At 38.5% G+C, this 21,551-nt stretch overlaps 2 protein-coding genes across 3 annotated transcripts in view; one reads left to right on the top strand and one right to left on the bottom strand.

Annotated features, from left to right (window-relative positions):
* LOC123774548 (autophagy-related protein 16) overlaps positions 1 to 19,589 on the bottom strand; it is a 32,865-nt gene extending 13,276 nt beyond the window's left edge. Inside the window, exons 1-11 of one of the 2 annotated variants that reach the window (XM_045768893.2) lie at positions 19,399 to 19,589; positions 17,416 to 17,573; positions 15,764 to 15,903; positions 15,326 to 15,488; positions 15,011 to 15,099; positions 13,117 to 13,255; positions 7,633 to 7,738; positions 4,233 to 4,378; positions 2,308 to 2,428; positions 693 to 872; positions 186 to 270 (exon numbers count right to left, since the gene is read on the bottom strand). In XM_045768893.2, coding sequence (XP_045624849.2) covers positions 186 to 270; positions 693 to 872; positions 2,308 to 2,428; positions 4,233 to 4,378; positions 7,633 to 7,738; positions 13,117 to 13,255; positions 15,011 to 15,099; positions 15,326 to 15,488; positions 15,764 to 15,903; positions 17,416 to 17,573; positions 19,399 to 19,507 — 1,436 coding nt within the window. In that variant the 5' untranslated portion in view covers positions 19,508 to 19,589. The remainder of the gene's footprint in view (positions 1 to 185; positions 271 to 692; positions 873 to 2,307; positions 2,429 to 4,232; positions 4,379 to 7,632; positions 7,739 to 13,116; positions 13,256 to 15,010; positions 15,100 to 15,325; positions 15,489 to 15,763; positions 15,904 to 17,415; positions 17,574 to 19,398) is intronic. The other variant, XM_045768894.2, reaches the window with a different exon arrangement.
* LOC138351918 (protein Asterix-like) overlaps positions 1 to 21,551 on the top strand; it is a 159,995-nt gene that overhangs the window by 108,421 nt on the left and 30,023 nt on the right. The window contains exon 2 of the mRNA XM_069304061.1: positions 18,668 to 18,874. Coding sequence (XP_069160162.1) covers positions 18,864 to 18,874 — 11 coding nt within the window. The 5' untranslated portion in view covers positions 18,668 to 18,863. The remainder of the gene's footprint in view (positions 1 to 18,667; positions 18,875 to 21,551) is intronic.

The following is a 21,551-nucleotide window of genomic DNA, read 5'->3' as shown; positions in this document are numbered from 1 at the left end:
GTACCTCTTACATTTTCTCATTAATTGAGCAATTGTTTCTCTTTCTAATGCAAATGAACAATTAAAAAGTCTGTATTATATCCAATTGTATAATAATTGGGTTTTGATTTCACAGTAAAGCAGCAAATTCAGTCTCTTCACTAAATACTCTAGCTTCAAGGATATGAAATCCAGAGGACACTTACGTGAATGTATTTATTACTTGATTTTTCCGAAGATCTAAGATTTTGAGGGAATCATCACGTACACAACTTAGTAAGTAAAATCCATCTGTAAGAATGCAAAAAAAGGAAAATCTTATTCAGTATTAGAAAGACCTAATGATAATAGAACATGACAACGCCATTAAAATGAGGTATGAAGCAAGATAGAAGGATGCTACCAAGACAGTACTAGTACTATTTTCAGTAAATGACGAATGCCAGGACCTGGACAGGCGTATAAACTATACTTGTATAAAAATAAATTATTGTAGTATTGAATATAGTATTGAAATGAAATATTCTATCTAGCTAAAATACAGGGAGGGACTGGCTGTAAACTGGCAGGTCATGTTTCAGGAAAAACTAGTAGGATATTCTTAATAGTAGCAATGGGAAAGGAAAGCTCTAAGCCTGCTAACAGAAGTCAGAAGTCATGTACTTCTGTGCATACTTGCGAGTGAAAAACAAACATTATCCACCCCAACTTACCACGAGATAAAGACAATGATGTAATTTTTCCTTGAAGTGGCACCTCATTCGCTGACTGCTCAGTTCGAGTGTCCCAAAATCGAATCTTCTTATCAAAGTGGCCCGATATAATGGTTGTTGCTGCACTGTCGGATGCTACAAGATCATTGCAGCTAGACCCAGCAAAGATAGTTCTAATGCCTTAAAAACAAAAAAATAAATACATACATTGTAATACCACAAAATACAAAATTTAGCATTATATATGATGAAATACACCTTTTTTGTCAGCTCCTCAGCATCTTCCTAGACCCCTAAATTGCTCATTGTCACACTCAAGATATAGATCTATAGTGCTCCTGTTACCTTTGGTAGATTTAATGTGCCTTGAACTATTCAAAATTCCTAAAAATTTTATGTGGATGTCACTTAACACTGGAGACCTCTAAAAATCTACTCAGCGGAAATCTAGACAATACAAAATAAACAAATGTTTGAAAGAAAGAAATCATCGAGGAAAACAATACAAACAATAGCAATGGATGAACCCTTTGAAAGTTGAAACCCTAGTTGCCACTTTGTCAGGATGCCACTAGATGGCATCCTAGATCATCTGGGATCCCGAATCACTATTAACCTCATTAACAAGCCATCAGATCTGAACCTCAAATGTCTCATGGGGGGAAAACCCAGCATTTAATGTAATAATATTCCTACTGTACTGGGTTAATATCCAAGCCTGGATATTAGCCAAAGACAAATTAGAAAAGGCTGACAAGCACAGACAAGCCCTAAGCACATACAGCTCAGAGCTGAATGGTTTCCAAAGTCCACACAACAAGTGAAGCTTGTCAACATATGTATAGGAAGTTAAAACTAAATCTTCGAACAATTACAAGTAAATGGACTCCTACACAACAGTCCAAAGGATGACCAACACTTATTTATAAATAACTGGGACCCAAAAGGCCACTAAAGCTGGCAAATCAAGCAGCATTCCACACATGTGGACATCAGTGACAGGACTGAGCTCGTTGACCAGACCACACACTAGAAGGTGAAGCGACGACGACGTTTCGGTCTGTCCTGGACCATTCTCAAGTCGATTGTGATGAGGAAGTAGAGACAGGCAATAAATATGTCAACAGGACTGAGCTCTGTTGACATAGGAAGCTGGAGCTCCCAGGGGTGATGCCAACAGGCAGTGGCCAGCTGTAAGTACGGAATTTAACCCAATTGCTAGGTGGATTGTTGCACAGAGTTGTTTACTGCTTCATTTCTTTTCTTTCTGTGAACCTTGCAGTTGTCTGTTTTACTTTGCTTACTTTATGGATATATCCTTGATAAAGGTGATCATAACAATCCCCCTCCCCCCTGTTCTCTGCACCTCTGTGAGGAGGCCAGGATCTGGCTCTGGTCTCCAGTAGGCCATTAAAGATTCATAGGTCTGATGTGACTCGTAGAGCTACTTCAGCAAACCAACATCAGGAAGTCACTGTTTGGACCTTCCAGAAAACATAAATGCAGCAGAGCAGAGGGGAAAGAGCAGCAAGAAAAGTCAATGAGGAATACAATCAAGATTAAATATGAAAAGAATTTGATTTATAAAAACAAACTTTTAATATACAGTACTTACATGCACGGCTCCGTAGATCCCAGATTTTTAGGGTCCGGTCATGAGACCCCGTTACCACCTTTGCTGATTCTGACAAAAATCTTGCGGCCATTACCTTACCCGAATGCCCTGTTAATGTGTGCTGTTGAGAAAAAATAAATTTCCATAGACAAATACACAATTTTTTTTACCTACATTAGAATTTCAAGTAAACACCATTCAAGATAAGCAGCAAATGGAATTAATAAGGAGTAAATGAGATCAATAAAGAGTAATAAACAGTAACTGAGGACTTGTATATAAAACAATTGACAGTATGTGCATGAGGGGGAAAAAAAAGGTAATCCAACCTGTTCTATTGTCTGGTCTTAGATCCAAGCATCCCAACATTACACAATGAATAAGAAGACATTAGCTAAGTATACACTGTGATCATTCAGTTCAACTGTGTTTCTATGGGACAAAGCTTCAAATAGTGAAACTGTAATGTAACTTATTCATTTACATACTTAGAATTATGGAATAATAGAAAATATGAACAAAATATGAAATAGTTATTGGCATTATACCATGTATGTTAATGATGCATAGTAGATGATCAGCATGTGTTACTAACTTTCATTTTTTTTGCTTCAGTTAGCATATTGTATCTTACCAGACGTAGGGAAAAATCTAAACCATTAACTTTTTAAGTGGGTCTTTGGTAAATGTATGTGGTGATTTGGAGCAAATTGCAAGAAATAACAACACAGAAAGGCAGATGTTGGATATGACGAACTCCACAGCTTTCGAAAAATAAACAATGTAGACAATATGCCCATGCAATTGGCTTTGGGACAGATTCCTGGAATTCATTGTTTTATAAAGAAGTGCAAAATACCATTAGCACGGGTCCTCAGTATGATATGGAAGAAAGGCCTAAAGACAGGTGACTTCCCACAGACCGTAAAAACTGCAGGCCTTTCAACAACTTTATAAGACAGAAAAGAACTAGGAAAAACTACAGACTAGTTACACCGACATCACAGATCATTAAGATTTTTGAAAGGGTGCTTAGAAGCCAACTTACCACTTATACGGGTAAGAATAAATTACACAATCCAGGTAAATACAGTTTTAGAGCTAGAAGATGTTCATTTTTTAAGCCACTTGATCACAATAACAAACTTACAAAGGCATAATAAAAAAAAGGGCAAATGTTGTATACACAAACATTGCAAAAGCAGTTGATAAACGTAATCATGGAATAATAGCTCATAAAATGAAAGCCAAGAGAACAAATAACAGGTAAAGTAGGTAGAGGGATTTTCAATTTCCAAATAAACAGATTACAAACAGTGGCAGTAAACCAAACAAAATCTATCCTGAGTACCATGTGAGGCTCAGTTCCATAAGGAATAATTAGCTTAACTAGTACAGTACATGGTATAATTCATGTAATTAGTACATGGTTGACTAATTCCTGTTTGGCAAGCTGTCTTAAGTGATAGCATTGAATTAACGTAATTCGTCTTGATCAATTAGCTGTCCATGTGACAGTAATTAATGTAATTACTCACTGATTGTTTAATTGTCTTTGTGGCAGAGTAATTACTGTTGGAATTATCGTTTGAATTCAGTTTGAATTATCATTCAAAAAGAGTTCTAATTTCCTTATACTTATTAAAAATGTAGAAGACTACTAAGCTACTAGCAAAAATTTAAGCTTACATCTTACATGTTGTTATCCAGTAAACCATACACTGTATAGTACTGCACAGAACCGCCGCCAAGTTTATGCATGGTTATCAACAGGCTTGGCACTTTTCATGCAAGATTAAACATGACATATTGACAAAGTATAAAAGACACACTAAATATGAAGTTTCCACAGGAGGAAAGATTATGTACAGCAATGAAAAATGTGGATAATGAAAAATTACAAAAAAGTTTAAATTAAAACTTACTCTTAATCTATGATCTACGACAGTCCATACTCTGCTGGCAAAGTCATTTGAGGCACCTAGGATGAGCGATTCTTCCATATCAAAGTCTATAGCTGTCACTCCTGCATTGCTGCCCGTTAGAAGTCCTCTTGCTTCTGCATTTGCTGCTAACACATTTACCAAATGTATGTTATAAAATGTTTTTAAGTAAATACAGATTTGTTATTTACATGTTTTGTGGTTACTTGAAACAACTATACCTTGGACTCCTAATAACAGAAATGAGAGGTATATAATATTATTGAATGTTTCACACTATTCTCTTTGTCAATCCAAATACAGTACAGTGAAAACTTGGTTTTTGAATGCCCGTTTTCAAATTTTTTGGCACTTGTGCTCAATTTCTTCAAAAAATTTGACTCGGTGCTCAAGGTTTGCCTTGGTGCTTATGTTTGTTGATACATGTATGGGTCGACGAGTGTGTGTTTCTGTTCTGCTGAGCGAGGGGGCTAGGCGAGGGGCTGGGCGAGGGGTGGGCATGGGACGAGGTGCACTCAGTTTACCAGTTTATCCCGCCTAGTGACAATCGCACTTGAATATTGTATTTGGGAGAACTGGGTGGATGGATGGTGGAGGGAGACTGGATAGTGGAGGGGGGACTGGATGGATGAATGAACTGTATAGTGGGGGGACCGGATGGATAGCAGGTGAGTGGGATGGGGGGAGGCGGGAAAGAAAATCTTTCAGAAACACCAGCCCTAGAATCGTGTAAGGGAAGAACACGTGGATGGCAAGTGGGTGGGCAGGTGAGAGTGCGTGGATGGACGAGTAGCAGGGCGGGCAGCAAAGTGGGTGGGGTGGGTAGCAGAGGCAGTGGCGTGAGTGGGTGAGCTTCCGACTAGGACTAACTCAGGAGCTGCTCACCCACGGTCCCTCCCCAAGACTCCTCATCCCGCACAGCAGACCCTACCCACTACCTCCATCCCCCCCCCCCATCCCACACCTTCTCCCACTACCTCCATCCCCCCCCCATCCCACACCTTCTCCCACTACCTCCATCCCCCCCCATCCCACACCTTCTCCCACTACCTCCATCCCTTCATCCCCCACACTGAACACCCCCCATCTGTACCCCTTCCAGATGATATCTGGACAGTATTAATACGATGGGCTTCCTTGCTACCAGTTGTTGCATCAGGAGGCAAACTTCCTGAGCACCTGACATTAAACTCTAATTGTTTACTAAATGACTGGGTGTGAATGTGAAAGCCTGACTGACTGTGAAAGCCTGATAGACTGTGAAAGACCGATTGACTGTGAATGCGTGACTGATTGACTGGAATGCGTGACTGATTGACTGGAATGCGTGACTGATTGACTGTGAATGCGTGACTGATTGTAAATGCCTAACCGGTTGCTAACACAACTACGAATGCTTGACTGCCTTTGGTTATGACTGCCTGTGACTGTCAATGCTTGACTGACTGCCACATAACAGAGGCAGTGAAATGCGTGAAAGGAAAATCTGAAACCAGTGATGCAGACATGAAAGCGGTTAAGGCAATATGGTCTAAATGCAGATATGGGTTCACCACCCGCTCTCTCCTCTTCACCCTCCCCATACACCAACACCGCTCCTCCCTTCCTCCCCACCATCTCACATGCGCCAACAAGAGTCCTCAGTAAAGGTAAAGTGCAGTTAAATGTTCACTTATTTTATTTATGGCTTATATTTATACCTGATTGTTTTGTGTATGAAAAATATGAGTAGCATTCTGTATAAAATGTATTTTTAAGTTAATATTTTTGGGTGTGTGAAACGAATTAATTCAAGTTACATTATTTCTTATGGGAAAATTGGTTTAGGTTTTTGAATTTTCAGTTTTCAAACCATCTCTGGGAATGGATTAAATTAAAAAATAGAGGTACCACTATGTATGAAGCTGGGTCCAAAAACATTACAATAATTTAAATATAAAAAGCCTTTATTTGATGACACATTCATACAGTATCATTATACCATTTCCCACTTTTACTATACACTATGACGAGACATCAGCCTGGAGAATAAATGGTAAATATTATAATAAAAGAACACTTCAACTTTTAAACAATAGAAACATTAAAAACAAAGATAAAGAAGCACTACCACAGTCATTCCCATCAATAACCAACTGCTTCACAAGACCGGGTGTTGTGCTCCTCATAAATTATCATATTCATTACATGCAAATACATTCACTCCTTTCTCGCAAGCAGCTTTCACTCGGCTCTATTCCTTGCTAGATTTTGTGTGATCCACACCCTCCTCACTTCCTCACACACTCACTCACCATGCTGATCTAGTTATTATGAACGTGTTGCTTCTCAATTTGTCTGTAATGTGATGCAAAAGTAAGGCTTTGAGGGTAGATAAATTAAAAATGTTCTGACCAAAACACTTAGTTGCTCCCTTAGGCAATGCCTTGCTCTCTCAAGGAATGTCTATAAAAAAAAAAAAATTGCTTGTGAGCGAGTGCAAATGCATAGCATTGCTCAAATTCAAAATGAAATAAACAATTTCGTAGTAGATCATTATACAGTACAATCTCGATTCAATGACTATATATGACCCACCGCAACCAGAGATGCCTCCAGGTTGCAATTCCCTATGATCTAATCTCACTTATCAAAGTTTTCATTTAACCTATAATATAATAGACAACTACCAAATGAACCTGTCTGTAAAGAAGTTTAACTACATCTAGCATATTTCCCATGCCCTAACCTTGAAATATCATTTTCAAAGGAAAAAGAACCCATATTAGTGAATAAAAACAGGGAAATCTCAAAATTAAAATGAGCCATAGAATTTGGTTTTAAATATACTCAATGGCTTTCCCAAGGCCTATTACTATTTTTGGTAATGTTGTGACCATCTATGAAAAATCATTTAATGTGCCTCGAATCACATTTTTAAGAGCTACACTTCGCACAACAAGAAAATTCCAAACACCCAACTGAGATTCACCAAATCAAAGTTTGTTGAATCGAGGTTCCACTGTAGAGCAATACTGCATTTGAGTTTGCATTGAATTTTATTCTTCAACACTGAAAAGACATAAGCATATCATTTCCACACAGTTCATGTGATAAGCAAGGCGAGTATTGTATGCACCTCATGCAGATGATGAGTCACAATAACATGGCTGAAGATATGATGACCAAACCACACATCACAAAATGGAGAAATAAGAACGTTTCGGTCCATCCTAGAACGAAACAATTATCAAGTTACATGACTTGATAATGGTCCAGGATGGACAGCAACATCATCATTTCTCCATTTTCTGATATGGGAGTTTTGTCATCATATGCGCCTCATGCCACAGCTTAAAATACAAGTAAAATGAATTTCTTGTAAGAAAGATATAATACCAACCACGACTTATGTCCCATAGCTTCAGCTTCCTATCACCTCCCCCAGTTGCCAGCATTTTTCCCTGGGGGCTAAAGCAGATGCAATTCACCTCTCCATCATGGGCATCCTATGTAGAAGAAAATGGCACATACAGGATTAAGTGTATACTGTGCATATATATATACAGTACAGTATATTGTCATGATTGCTGTCTAATAATAGTCCTTTCCACCATCAAGAGTCATTTTTACCCACCTAGAAATATCGCAGACAACCCAAACTATGACTTAAGTTAAACAGGAACAAGTCTTGTACACAATCTTGCATGATATTTGGCTGCAAAGGTGTAAATTGTGGCAGATTGCAAAAAAATGGCACCCGGGCAGAGAGCGACACATCCCGGGCTTGGAGGAGTGCAGCGACATATGCCTCAAGCTCATATAACATGAGAGATGACTAGCAGTCTAGATATAATATATGGATCTAGACAGAATATATGGTCTAGAAGTTGCAGATACAAAAGTCTACATGAAGTGCAGATATATTTTATAATTTCAAGTTTTCAGTGTTACTTTTGTACTGTTAGCAATGAGGAGAGATGGGGTATTGAACAGTTACTCAGCCATTTTATCTAATTTGAGTAGTCCTACTATAGAGTTCAAATAGAGTTAGAAAGCATATTTTTTGGTAGGTAGAGTGGATTACTGAAAAAGTGTAATAGAAGACAGGAATGTACACAGAATAAAGACTCATGATCTAAATTAGCCACTACAGAAGATAACGTGGAACTTGCTGAATTTTCTCTTGTATGTAAAGAAATGTCGGAAAACAGCCTTTACTTGAGAAATGTCATCAACTATGAAAGTTAACTTTGTGTGAAGTGGATGGGCATGTGTCAGTGAAAATTTAACATGCCATTATTTTTTCTTTTTTTTGCAAGTGCCTCTACATACAAAAAACTACAATATTGTATAAACAATGAACTAAAATATTAATACAAGAAACTGAAGAACATCCACTATTTTGTTACGAATTATTCCAACACCTTGACAAGAGTTGAAGTGGTATATCAAATCCTTAATACTACTGTATACAAATACATCTGGTTTTAATTAATGGTAACCTCGCAAATTTGAAAAAATTTAATTACTTGACAAAACAATTTTGGTAGTTTAGAGTACAAAGTGCTGAGAATGAGAGAGAAACATCACTTGCTATCCATGTCGGAAAAACCGACACCATTTACTAACATTTAATACAATAGGCAGATAATATTGCTGCTGTTTTGTACTTACAAATTAACCTAGAAAGAGTGCTTTATTTATTCATAGAAAATGAGGCTCCAGTAAAATTTTCCTTGGGAGAAAACAGGGATATCATTGCCACGTCGCTATTAAATTCACCAGCTAATAATATTGGGAATTATTCTTAAAATATCAGTCTCTGGACAGTAAACATCATAAAAACATTTCCTTTGAACCAACTTAATTATCAGTACTAAAATAGATTAAATATAAACCCTCTTGCCACTTCTTGATAGAACGTATCTGAAGAACAGCCAATGTGGGAGGGGAGACAGATGCCATATTAAATTTAACGTAAACACAAGTCTCGCTGGAGCAGAACAAGCTCCACAATTATTCCCTTTCGACACAGTGTTACAGGACCAAAAACGTCCTGTCATCAGCACGATCTTCATCAACAATACAAGAAGTGTTCTGGACCCGATACCCGTAATATCTAATCCATTCCTGGCCAGTAATAGAAAGATTAGGGATTCCGGTTAGAACACTAGGCGAGCCACCCAAAGGGGTAATTATCAATTAATCAAGTACAATATAAATTTTCCCTGATATAGCTGTCATATATAGGTTACAATTATTATTGCGTGCGCCTTTTGACAGGTGAAAGTGAAGGGGAAGAAGGATTAGCATCAATTACCTGGTATAACAACATGTGATAATGCTTGCCTCACCCACGAGAAGTATTGGTTGGCGTGATCAACTGTGTTCATATCTGATTGTCCAAACCATAGCTACAATACAGATGAGGCTTCCTAAGTATTTACTAATCTATGTAGTCTTAATATTGTAGTGAATGTCTACCAATTGATAATTTTGATTAATAGACATACTGTATATATATATATTTTATACACACACACACACATATATATATATATATATTTTGTCACTTGAATCCCCTGCATAGCAGTGGAACTGCCTTTTCCCTTCACCGGAAGTATACATCTACACCAGCCCAGATGACTCATCAGTCCTGCCACCTCTCCATACCCCCCAGGGCCTGGCACGGCCTGGTACGACTCGGAGGCAAGCCGGGCGCCTCTGCTAACCGATAGTTTGCCCCCACAATCAAGCAGTTAGCTGCCTTCAACTGGCAGTGATGCAGCTCAACACAAAGGCACCGCCAGCCACAAACGAGCAGTTTGCTAGTTGACCAGATGTCCACCTTGCGTAGACACCGGATGAGTCATCACCGCCGGACTATATAAAGGGCGCCGCCTCCCTGGAGAGTACGGGCTCATCATAGCCCGTGTTACCTAGAACTTTTTGTTCCAGGTAGCGAATCTTTAACAACAACAACAGCCCTGGAGAGAGTATACTACGGGCTCACCATAGCCCGTGCTACTTGGGACTTTTTGTTCCAGGTAGTGAATCTTAAACAACAACAACCCAGGAGAGCCAGTCTCTCTCTCAGTGCTCTAGGATCACCGTGGTCTCTCGCCCGTCGTCTCCCTTGAGGCAATGCAGTGTGACTGATGTCATGGTGGTATGGTAGCTGTCTTCATTACACCAGAATATCTTTATGCTTTGTATTAGAGTTAAACTTTCATTTACTTATTTGATTTGTTATATAATAATAGCCAAGTATTCTCGTGTGTGTCATTTTTGTTCATAAATATTTCAGTAAATTGTTTTAATTATTTATTGGATAATTTTCATTTGTTTCCACCTGCGACTTACACACTGCAAGGCCAATAGCAGCATTTTTTTTTTATTTGTGCGAGGGAGAGCCATACCATCTTGGTTCAGTATAGTTGCGTAACCATAACCTGTTACAATAAATATAAATAAATAAATAAAATATTATATACATATATATACATTTACAGTATATATATATATATACACATATATGGTTCCAAGGGGTTGTCATAGCCAGGGGGTGGTAATGGGAGACGAGCTCCCATGACCTATAAAATGCTCCTATACTGCATGCGTCTCCAATAGCTTCTGACAACCAAGTCCAACTCCTGGCCTACACCGGTGGCTTAGTCTTTAAGTCCGGCGGAACTGCTTTTACCGACAGGAGAAGGGGCGAGGGCGTGCCTCTGGCGCCTTAAAACCAGCTGCTCTGGGTAGATGGACTCGATAGCCTGGAAAGGCAGCTCATCTAGGGGAAGGAAAACCCCGATTTTAAACCTCCGCTGCCTTGCAGCCATAACCCTTTTTTGGGAAAGGCTTCAGGAGTCAACCTCGAGAAAAAATCCAGAGTTGGAGCCCCTAAGGCAGTTCGTTGTTGACGTCGACCTCGTTCTGGCAGCTCCTGCGACGTTGCTGGAACCATGTGTATTGGCATTTGCCTTTCTATTGGATAATTTCAGCAACGTGGAGAGGGGGGACCTGCTGCATGGGTAACAGCTTCTCCTCCATATCTACCTACCCAGGCTTTGCGCCCTGTCAGGGCGCAACTCCATAGTCTTCCGAGACTGAAGGATGCCTACTATATAATATATATAGCCCCATATATATATATATATATTATATATATATATATATATATATATATATATATATATATATATATATATATATATATATATTATATATATATATATATATATATAAATATATATATAATATATATATATTATATACACATACAAAATAACCCCATCCCCCAGCTTGTGTAGGAAACGATTTGTGGGAATAAACTCACACAGTCCACTTTAAACATCATACAGTCCGCTATCGAAATAAATAAACAAATAAATTACTACAAATTAATATAAATTAATAAATCTATATAAATAAAAATGGAAATGTTCGTTTGTGCATAACCGCTAATCTCCGAAAGTTCTTCATCGATTGCTTTAAAATTTTCACACAACATTCCATTCGCATCTGAGCAGGTTTTTATATACATACTATATAGATGTCACATCTGTGACGGTAAAAAACATGCTTTTCTGAAAAACTGTGTTTTTCATGTGAGGGGAAATCTTTGAAACTTCTTTACCGATTGCTTTGAAATTTTGACAACGTTGCATTCGATTAGGCACGTCTTTTTATATATCTACTACAGTATATACATGCCTCACCTGTGACAGGAAAAACATGCTTTTTTTGTAAAACAGAGCCATCTGTTGGACGTAATAGCAACACACACACTGTACTCTCCGAAAGTTCTTCACCGATTGCTTTGAAATTTTGACAACGTTGCATTCGAATAGGCACGTCTTTTTATATACCTACTATATAGATGCCACCCCTGTGACAGGTAAAAACATGCGTTTTTGAAAAACAGCGCCATCTGTTGCACATAATAGCAACATTCACGCTATACTAAATATGTCACAAATTCCATTTCAATGTTTCCGACTGAATTGATAAACTTTATTTTCATAGATTTCGATTTATTTTATTTTTTATTGAATTATTTTGTGTGACATTGTGTTGGAATTGAGCTGTGTTGTTTACCATACTGTTCATTTCATAAGTATAAGTATAGATGCCACACCTGTAACAGGTAAAACTATGCTTTTCTTGAAAAACAGTGCTATCTGTTGCATGTAAGAACAACACACATGCTATATTAAATATATTACAATTCCATTTCAATGTTTCTGATTGCATTGATAAATTGAATTTTCATAGTTTTTTATTTATTTTCATTTTTATTTAATTATTTTGTATGAATTGTGTTGGAATTGAGCTGTGTTGTTTACCATACCGTTCATTTTATGTATAGTTTATTTTTTTTATTTTTTCATATTTTCATTTCATTTTTTAACTGTTTTTCTTATATTTCAGTGATGGGAACATCAGATCACTTGATGTTCCCAATTTTCTGATGGGAACATCAGACCATTTGGGAAGGCATCGAACGAGGGAGTGAGGAATTGTGGGGATGACGAGGGGACGGAAGTGAGAAATGGTGGGGGAGGATGAGGGGACAAGGGAGAGGATAATGGTGGGGAAAGACGAGGGGATGGAGGAGTTTGGAATGGTGGGGACGAGGGGATGGGGGAATGGAGAATGGTGGGGAGGACTGGGAGACAGGGAAGGTTGCTGTGGCTCAGCAACGCACATGCGTTGCTGAGCCACAGCAACGTGTGGCCAGGGTACTGCTAGTTGTAAATAAATCAATAAATCCTACAAGTCATTTTTCCCCACAATCCATGAGAAACTGCACATTTATTTTAATCTTTTATTAAATTCATTTACTTCCATATTGCACCAAATTTCCCCACAGTTAGCTTACATATTTAAGGTAGGCCTTAGCTGGCAGGACAGCAGATAGACAAATGGGAGGACTACAGGCAAACTTATCATCCATGTTCACTTGCTTGGGCTCACGTGCCGCTTCTTTAAGTTGTTCCTCAAGCACCATCTGTCGCTTTCTAGAAGACACAAGACAATATAATAGTTATGCCATTATAATAACAAATTTAAAGTACTACCTGTAACAATGTAGCTGATTAAAATACAATGATTTAGTCTGTCTTCATCATATTAATACTGTACAATGAAGGATCCAAAATACAAAATCGTCAGGGTCAAGCCCAGTACAAATTTTAGATAGTATTTTTAGATTCTAGATATACATTAACAGTACATCATCTTATTTACAGTACTGTACATCATATTTTGTCCGTTGGGGATTTTGTTATTCGAGAGGACAGGTTAAATAAGAGCTGCCATGCATGGGACAATAGGGGTTCTGCCAATTCCCGCTATTCTTAGGTTCTTAATACGCTGTACAATGTCTAAAGGAACTAAATGTGTTTTATTTGTAGAAATTAAGAGAAGTATCTCCAGGCTATAACATCTCGGGAAACAAGAAATAGAACACTGGATGTGTTATACTGTACATCCCTTTCTGGGTGGTGCTTTGGTAGCTTCCCTGACCTGTGGTTCTGACCACTCCCAGGGTGCTATGATTACATTAGGCACTGGATAACTTTTGTTCCTACCAGAGACAAGGCCCTTGTTAAATTTTCTGTCTTATCTTCAGAATCTCATGGCAATCAGAGATCAGTCACAACCAAGGCAAACTGCAAATTATAATACTAAGAAACATCACAAAACATTCAAGATTCCTCTATACAAGGAATCCTGAGATAAATGCCAAAACCCACCCAGAGCAGGAGGCACAGAAGAAGGGGCTCACCAGAGAGCACTCAAGAGCAAGAATATGGACCCTCCTTGGCAACCAGGACTACCACACTAGAAAACAAAACAAAGATACACAATGAAGCCACAGTCCCATCCTCCTGAACAACAATGGAATATGATGAAGCCCAAAACCACTACCATGAAGGCAGAACTCAAACAGCTGCCGCCACAGGGCACAGTTCAAACTCAGCCCCCCACAAGGACAGAGGCTAGTAAGAGCCAACTGAAGCAGGAAGAGCGGGACCCTGCATCAACAGACAGCAGCAACTGCAAAAATTGGAATCAAATATGTAAATAAACAGGAAAGCCAGAATCTAATAAAGAATGTAAACTTAAAAAAAACAGGGATGAGGAAAGTCAGCCACCTGCTCAGTCACATAGACAGGCATGCAAGGAACCAGGGCAGTATCTCAGCTAAGTAATCCCGAAGTGTGACTGTAAACACCTATCAGGGAAAGTAATAGGCAGCCACAGAAGAGACCAATATACCACAATGACTCCACTTTCATGCAACTGTATAACATTAATGAGTACCCAGATGGACATTCATTCTATTATGCATCAAAAATGAATAAAATCAATAACAAGGTCTGATGCACCGTGAGAATATAGACAAGCAAAATATTAAAGCAAGGATTGAGTGAAAGAGCACTCACTAAGAGAGATGTCTTAATGTAGGACGTCTAAAATAATATAGTGCCAGAATCATGGCAGATGAAGAGTAATGCAAATTAAAAGATGGCATCTAAGCAATTTATCCATCACTGTACCAATACAGTAGTGTAAAGATGTCATTACAGATAAAATATTGCAACTTAAACAGAAAAAGAATTTATTTCAGTGTCCCTTTTCGTATGCTCGTGAAATTCATGTATGCAGCAGCTCTTACCCTGCCACTTTGTCACATATACATTACACAATTAATAGGTTATTGTTTATATCTTCAAAACACTGAAATAGACACACAAACAAGCACTAACCTGAGTGCGGTGTCATTCTCCAGGTTTAGTTTTTCTGCATCTTTAGCCTTCTGTGCCATCCATCTATCAATTAATTCTCGGTTTTCTTCCTGTTGATCATTAAAAACATAGGTATTACATTCATTTAAATAATTTAGAGAAACATCACCACAATTATATGGCAAAGGACTAGAGTAATTAAGTATCTCTGACCATGGTTTAACAAGGAAAATGGTTTCCTTCACTACCCAAACAAGGAATATTAACTTATTACGGTATATGAATTTGTTTTTTCTTACTAATCGTACACAAGAGCTTCAATAAACATTAACACACCTGTGCTCTTCTATATTTTTCTTCCAATGCTGTAAAAGCTAGGTTAAGTGTCTGGTACTCATCTCGTAGCACTTGGTTAACTCCCTGGACATCTATAAGTGTTGCCTCTTTAGCTGCTAAATCCTCTCGTAAAATCAAAAGATCTGACTCATATTCTGCCAATCTGTGTAAAAATAAATATATGCACCTATGTTATTATATACGTACCATGGCATAACTCTCTTACAGCAGCAGAATAATCAAATTATATGTACAGTACAGTATTTTTGTTTTTAAAACCAAATAAATTTGTAAGTTGCTAACACTGAAAGTTGTCAATAACAAAATGTTTTGTGCTGAAAGATGGCTATCAACATCTTCAAACATAAGACAAAACAAAATAGACATTTATTAGTAAATACACAAAGATTCATTCAATATATAGGCTACTAGACTTACTTGTTGTCTTTTGTTGCCATGATTTTATCACGTTCCTGAAGGCACTGGTTCAATTCGACCAGCTGTTGAGCATTTTCACCTTTTCGTCTATGCAAATCTGTCAGCTCTTCTTGTAGCTTATATAGTTTCTGCTCCAAGGCCTGAAAGGAACAATATATTATGGCTAAAAGCAATATCATGATACAAGTGAGTGGAAAAGTCTAGTGTTGAATGTAATGAGGTACACCCTCTTTCTGATGGGACACTTGGTAGCTCCCTGATGCTGCAACCCGGAAGCAACCTAATCTTGGTGAGCACACCAGGACTCTTTAACACCCACTAACACCTACTGGATGCCAGGACCAGAATCTGGCAAAATTAAAGAAGCAAAGAAGCATAGCCTAGAGATCAGAGATTACCACAGAACCAAACAAAAGACCTACCAAAAAACCAAAAACACTAAAACCAGTTTATATAAAAATTTAACTAACAAAAATCATGGAAATAATTGTTACGAAGGTGTAATTATGTCCGAAATACACTCATCCAGCACCAGATAACAGCCCAGAGAGAAGCTGCTCAGTGTACAATACCGATGCCACCTCCTGGTGGCAGGTGACAACCAGGTGGTCAATTAGCTGTCAGTAATTTGGAGTAGTAGAGCAAGACTTGTGTCTAATATTTCTAGGCGAAGATTTCCGAGTGCAGAGGTATGTCCCTTTTATCAGTCATTCAGGGATGGATGAAGAATTCTCCAGTGTCTCCATTCCTACTGATATGGCTTGCGAGTGTGGTCGGAGGTCAGTTATTTAGGGGAGAACTCCCACTACATTGGAGACGAGACATATTGGCCCAGGCAGGTGTTCACAATATTTCTAATGCTATGTAACTGACTAGGTTGCAGCAGGAACAGACAATGTAGACACTGCTGGTATACTGTATACTGGCACCACCACCAGTGGCATAGTAGCACCACCATGGAAGCCACTAACACACTGTCCGTCTATACTACTTGTATCGGAAGCAGCATCATTGAACCCAGAAAATGATTCATCTATAGCAATCACTTTCTTTGAAAATTGGTAATGACAGAGCTGGTGATAATAATGTGTTATGGTCTGGGAGGCTACAGCATGCTTGGCGCTCACCCTCTATTGGATACGCTTGCTTTATCGTCCTCATTCGTGCTTTATCACTTGTATCCGACACTTGTGTTAGGCCCTTAGTGTGTCTTGCTTCATCAATATCACTACCCTTATCTTCTTCAAACAATAAGATCTGAATTTCCCCGTCAGAAAACAATCTTTCAACATCGCGTCCGACATGGGATTGGGAGCCAGAGGCACGCGTGACACCCATGGTTGCTCACTCAGAACTGAGCCAACCTGCAGCCCCTGGGCATGCTGGGACTTTTTTTTGAGATGGATGCCTCTCACTAGAGGCTTCCATCTCGTACCCAACCTACCGCTCGCACATTTTGAATCTTTCGATATCCTAACATCACTTAAGAGTCGGATGGCGCACCGCCATACCCTGTGTTTTGTTGGGTGGCGCAGTGCAGTGGTTAAAGGACACAACAACTTAAAAAAATATTATATTCACAACAGACATATAACCCAAACAATTTACCATTGTAATAAGCCCATTATAAATAAACTTAGCCACTAACTCACCTGTACAACCACCGATGAGGCACCTCCACCTTCACTGCCGCTGCCACCACCTCCATGACTTTGTAAATGCGTATTCTCTTGGCGAAGCTTCTCATTTTGTAATGTGAGCTGCAGGTTCTCATTTCTTAAGGATTCACTTTGTTCAAAGACACGGTTATCTGAAAAAAAATCATAGAATGAAAACCAAAAATAAAGCACTGAGTGTAACAAATGCCCCTTTCTAGGAGATTCCTCAGTAGCTTTTTTTTTAATTAGAATTTTAATTATTTTGTTTAATTAATTTTAATTAATATTAAAAGTAATTAAAATAGAATAATTTAATTGTTAACAATGCATTATTGTTCTGTACTATATTTACTGTATGAAAAATTTATCTTTTTTAATTAAAATTAATTTCCTGAAGAAAAAAAACTCTTAGCAACAATGTGCCTGTATCCAATTACAGTAGTGCAATTTTGTGCTTCATTCATCTTCATCATATCCAGAATCCTTAAGTTAGGTAAGGGCTCAACAGTCAGCCAATTCTTCAATTATTCCCAACAGCACTGTGCCTTTTATGCTTTCTGACATACATTCAATTTTCCAGCAATGAACTGAACAAAATCATTTATTACAAGAAAACAACCATTGATTCACAGTTTAACACTTAATCTATTTATAATATTGTACACTGGAATAACCTAATAACATGATAGACATCCAATCACTTGCACAAGGTAAAATATTTATCAACAAAAGCTATCTCATCCTCATAGTTTCCTACATATATATCTTCACCAGTGTAATCACTTCTGTCAATTTATTTTGTAGTTATATGTTAATATAAAATTTTGCTATAATGTACCTTTTCATCTTACCTGATACATTAGACTGAGGATTTGCCCAAAACTCAATGCATGTTAGTTGCTTTGCAAGAATATAAAAATACTAATCTTATGTAATCTTGGGCTGGACGGAAGAGCGGCGATCTTGCTTCATGCAGGTCGATGTTCAATCCCCGACTGTCCAAATTGTTGGGCACCATTCCTTCTCCCCGTCCCACCCCAAATGCTTATCCTGACCCCTTCCAAGTGCTAAATAGTCATAATGGATTGGCACTGCCCCTGACAATTCCCTCCCCCCCCTCACAAACTTATCATACCTTCTTGTAAATACAATTATTATTATTATTAGTAGTAGTACCTATTTACTGCCTGATGAATAGGTGCATCAAGTGAAAGAAACTCTGCCAATGTGTTTCTGCCTTGGCCAGGAAATGAACCGAGGCCCTAAGGATTACAACCCCCGAGTGCTGTCCACTTAGCAACGAAGTCCTGAGCTGACTGCACGATGAGGCGAGGCGAGGCATCAAGGAGAGGAGAGTAAAGACGACTTTCTGCTGATGTTGGTCCGAGGTCAAGATACCATTGATTGATTGAAGACTAACCCATCCAAGAGGTGACTCGGGCATGAATAACCCGTAAGTGATCGATTTTTGGAGTGAATGTGATCTTTGGTTGTGAAACATAACCATCAATTAAATCTGTGGCCTATTTATATGATCAGCTGTGTTTATATCCAGTTTGTTTACATTAGCTGTGGCTCAGCTAATGTAAACAAATCTAAGGATGCTTTGGGATTGGTAGGGCCTAGGCCAGTATGAAATGCTGCTTTGCTAGTCCAGCTTGGGTATCGTGGTAGATAAGTGGTGACTTCTAATTGTGATGGTGTGTGGACATTGTTACGTGTGGTAGGTCACATCACACTAAAATTACTCTTCACCCATGCTAAAACAACAACCTTAACCCTGTAAATATCATACATTTCTCGTACTAATCTACTCTATTTCTTCGAGACAAAGACAAAAAGCTGCAATAATTTGGCGTATTCCTTAAAACCAAAACAAGATACATAGAAACAAAAATTATTGCACCACCCACTTTCCATAGGGCAGTGACATTTACATTTCCCTTGCCACAAATTGACCTTAATCTCTATACTTACGTAGCTGAATAAGATCATTGATATTCTCGTACTCTTTCTTGTTTCTCTCCCGTAGCTTACAGTATATAGCATGTCGCCACTCGCCCTCCGAACTTTTACTCCAAGCCATCACCCCTGGAGTGTGTTGGTCGCTTAGTCTGCCATTGTGTCCCTCAGATACAAGCGTCCCGCGCGCCCCGTCACCCTTGGGGACACCTCCACCCCGCGCACTCACACACTTAACAATTATAATAATAATAATAATAATGATAATGATAATGATAACCATAATAATAATAATAAAAATAATAATAATAATAATGCAGGCGATGAGTCACAATAACGTGGCTTAAGTAAGTTGACCAGGGCCGACGACCGGGCCGCGGGGACGCTAAGCCCCGGAAGCACCTCAAGGTAACCTCAAGGTAAGGTCCTTTTATCCGACAATCTGCTGCAAGGTTGATGATGAATAATGAATTCTGTTAATTTGCTAGTTGTGACGTGGATTGTTATGCCCCACATGCAAAGGTCTTGCATTTATCGATATTAAAACGAATTTGCCGTTCTTATGACCATTTGTGGAGTTCATGTAGATCTCTTTGTAAAGTCTCAATCTCATTTTCACTTCCCACTTTACCATAAGTCTTAGTGTCATCTGCAAATTTGATTATGTGGTGAGTAATATTTTCTGTCATTGATGTATAATGACAAAAGTACCCCACTTACCACATTTCTCCAGTAAGATTTATTCTAATTTAGCACGACTCGGGTTTTCATTGTTTTAACCATTGTTTTATTCATTCCAGTATTCTCCCATTTATTGCAAGTGCCTGTAGTTTCTTAGCTTCCTAGTCTTTCATGTGGTACCTTGCCAAAAGTTTCAACAAAGTCCATGTGATTAGTCCATAATCATATACTAATCATTATATGATTACATGTTGTTATTATGATTTTATATTATGCAAAGATAGGGTACCTGGGTGCACCTAGGTTTTTCCTCTCTCTCAACTTTCAAATCCCCCTCTCCTTAACTCTCCACCCTCTTTTCTAATCTCCGTTCTCCACCTTTCTCCCCCTTCCCTCTATTCAAACATTTTTCGCCTCCCCCTCCCCCACTTTCTTTCTCGGAAAATGTAATATTTCGAACCACTGACACTGCTAAATATATCTACGGTAAACACAATCTCTATTTCAGATTTGACTTTATGAAGATTGCAGGGGGGGGGGGGTTAAGGGGCGCTATAGATGCCGATTTGTAGCACTGGGGCCGCCCCCGTCTGGCCTGGGGGGCGACCAGACGGAGGCGGCCCATAACCCCCCGAAAATTTTCTGGCCAGACGGAAAATGCAGCACATGTAAGGTGCTGCATTTTCCATATCAAAAATCATTTGCCAGTCTTCCGACTATTTGAGAAGTTCATGTTCATCTCTTTGTAAAGTCTGGGTATAATTTTCGCTTCTTACTTTATCAGAGATCTTTATCAGATTTCTGGAGATCTTAGTGTCTTGTGCAAATTTGATGGTGTGGATTGCAATATTTCCATATATGTCATTGATGTTTATGACAAAAATGGATTGGCCCCAAGATGGAAGCTTGCGGTACTCCACTCATCAAATTTCTCCAGTCAGATTCATTTCCATTTTGAACGACCATTTAACCTTTGCTTTGTCCATTCTAGTATTCTACCATTTCACAGGATGCAACTCACAACAGTTAACTAACTCCCAAGTACCTGTTTACTGTTAGGTATACAGAAGCATTAGATGAAAGGAAACATGCCGAGTCATTTCTACCCTGCACGAGATTCGAACCCAGGACTCCCGACTGAGTCGAGAAAGAACCCAACTGTACTACAGAGATCCTTTGATTACTGTTGCCCTTTTCTGATGTTGGCACAAGATCCTGAGTAATCTCATACAAGATCCCATACATGCAAGCTTCACTAAAATTGCAATTGCTTGTTGTATTAAAAGCTCCTTTGATGTACTTGTTTGTCATTAGCTAAATAATTATCTATACAGTTGTCAGTGCTATATATCCGTTAACAAATCTATTAAGGGTATTGACTAATAATAATTGATCGTATATTAAAAAAAACATACAAAACATAGTACAGTTGTGGACTTTTACTTTACTTTAACTTTAATTACGTGCAATGGCAAGTTACCACGTCA

The sequence above is a fragment of the Procambarus clarkii genome, chromosome 51, assembly GCF_040958095.1.
Source record: "Procambarus clarkii isolate CNS0578487 chromosome 51, FALCON_Pclarkii_2.0, whole genome shotgun sequence".
NCBI lineage: Eukaryota > Metazoa > Arthropoda > Malacostraca > Decapoda > Cambaridae > Procambarus > Procambarus clarkii.
This window is presented reverse-complemented; position numbering and strand designations above follow the sequence as displayed.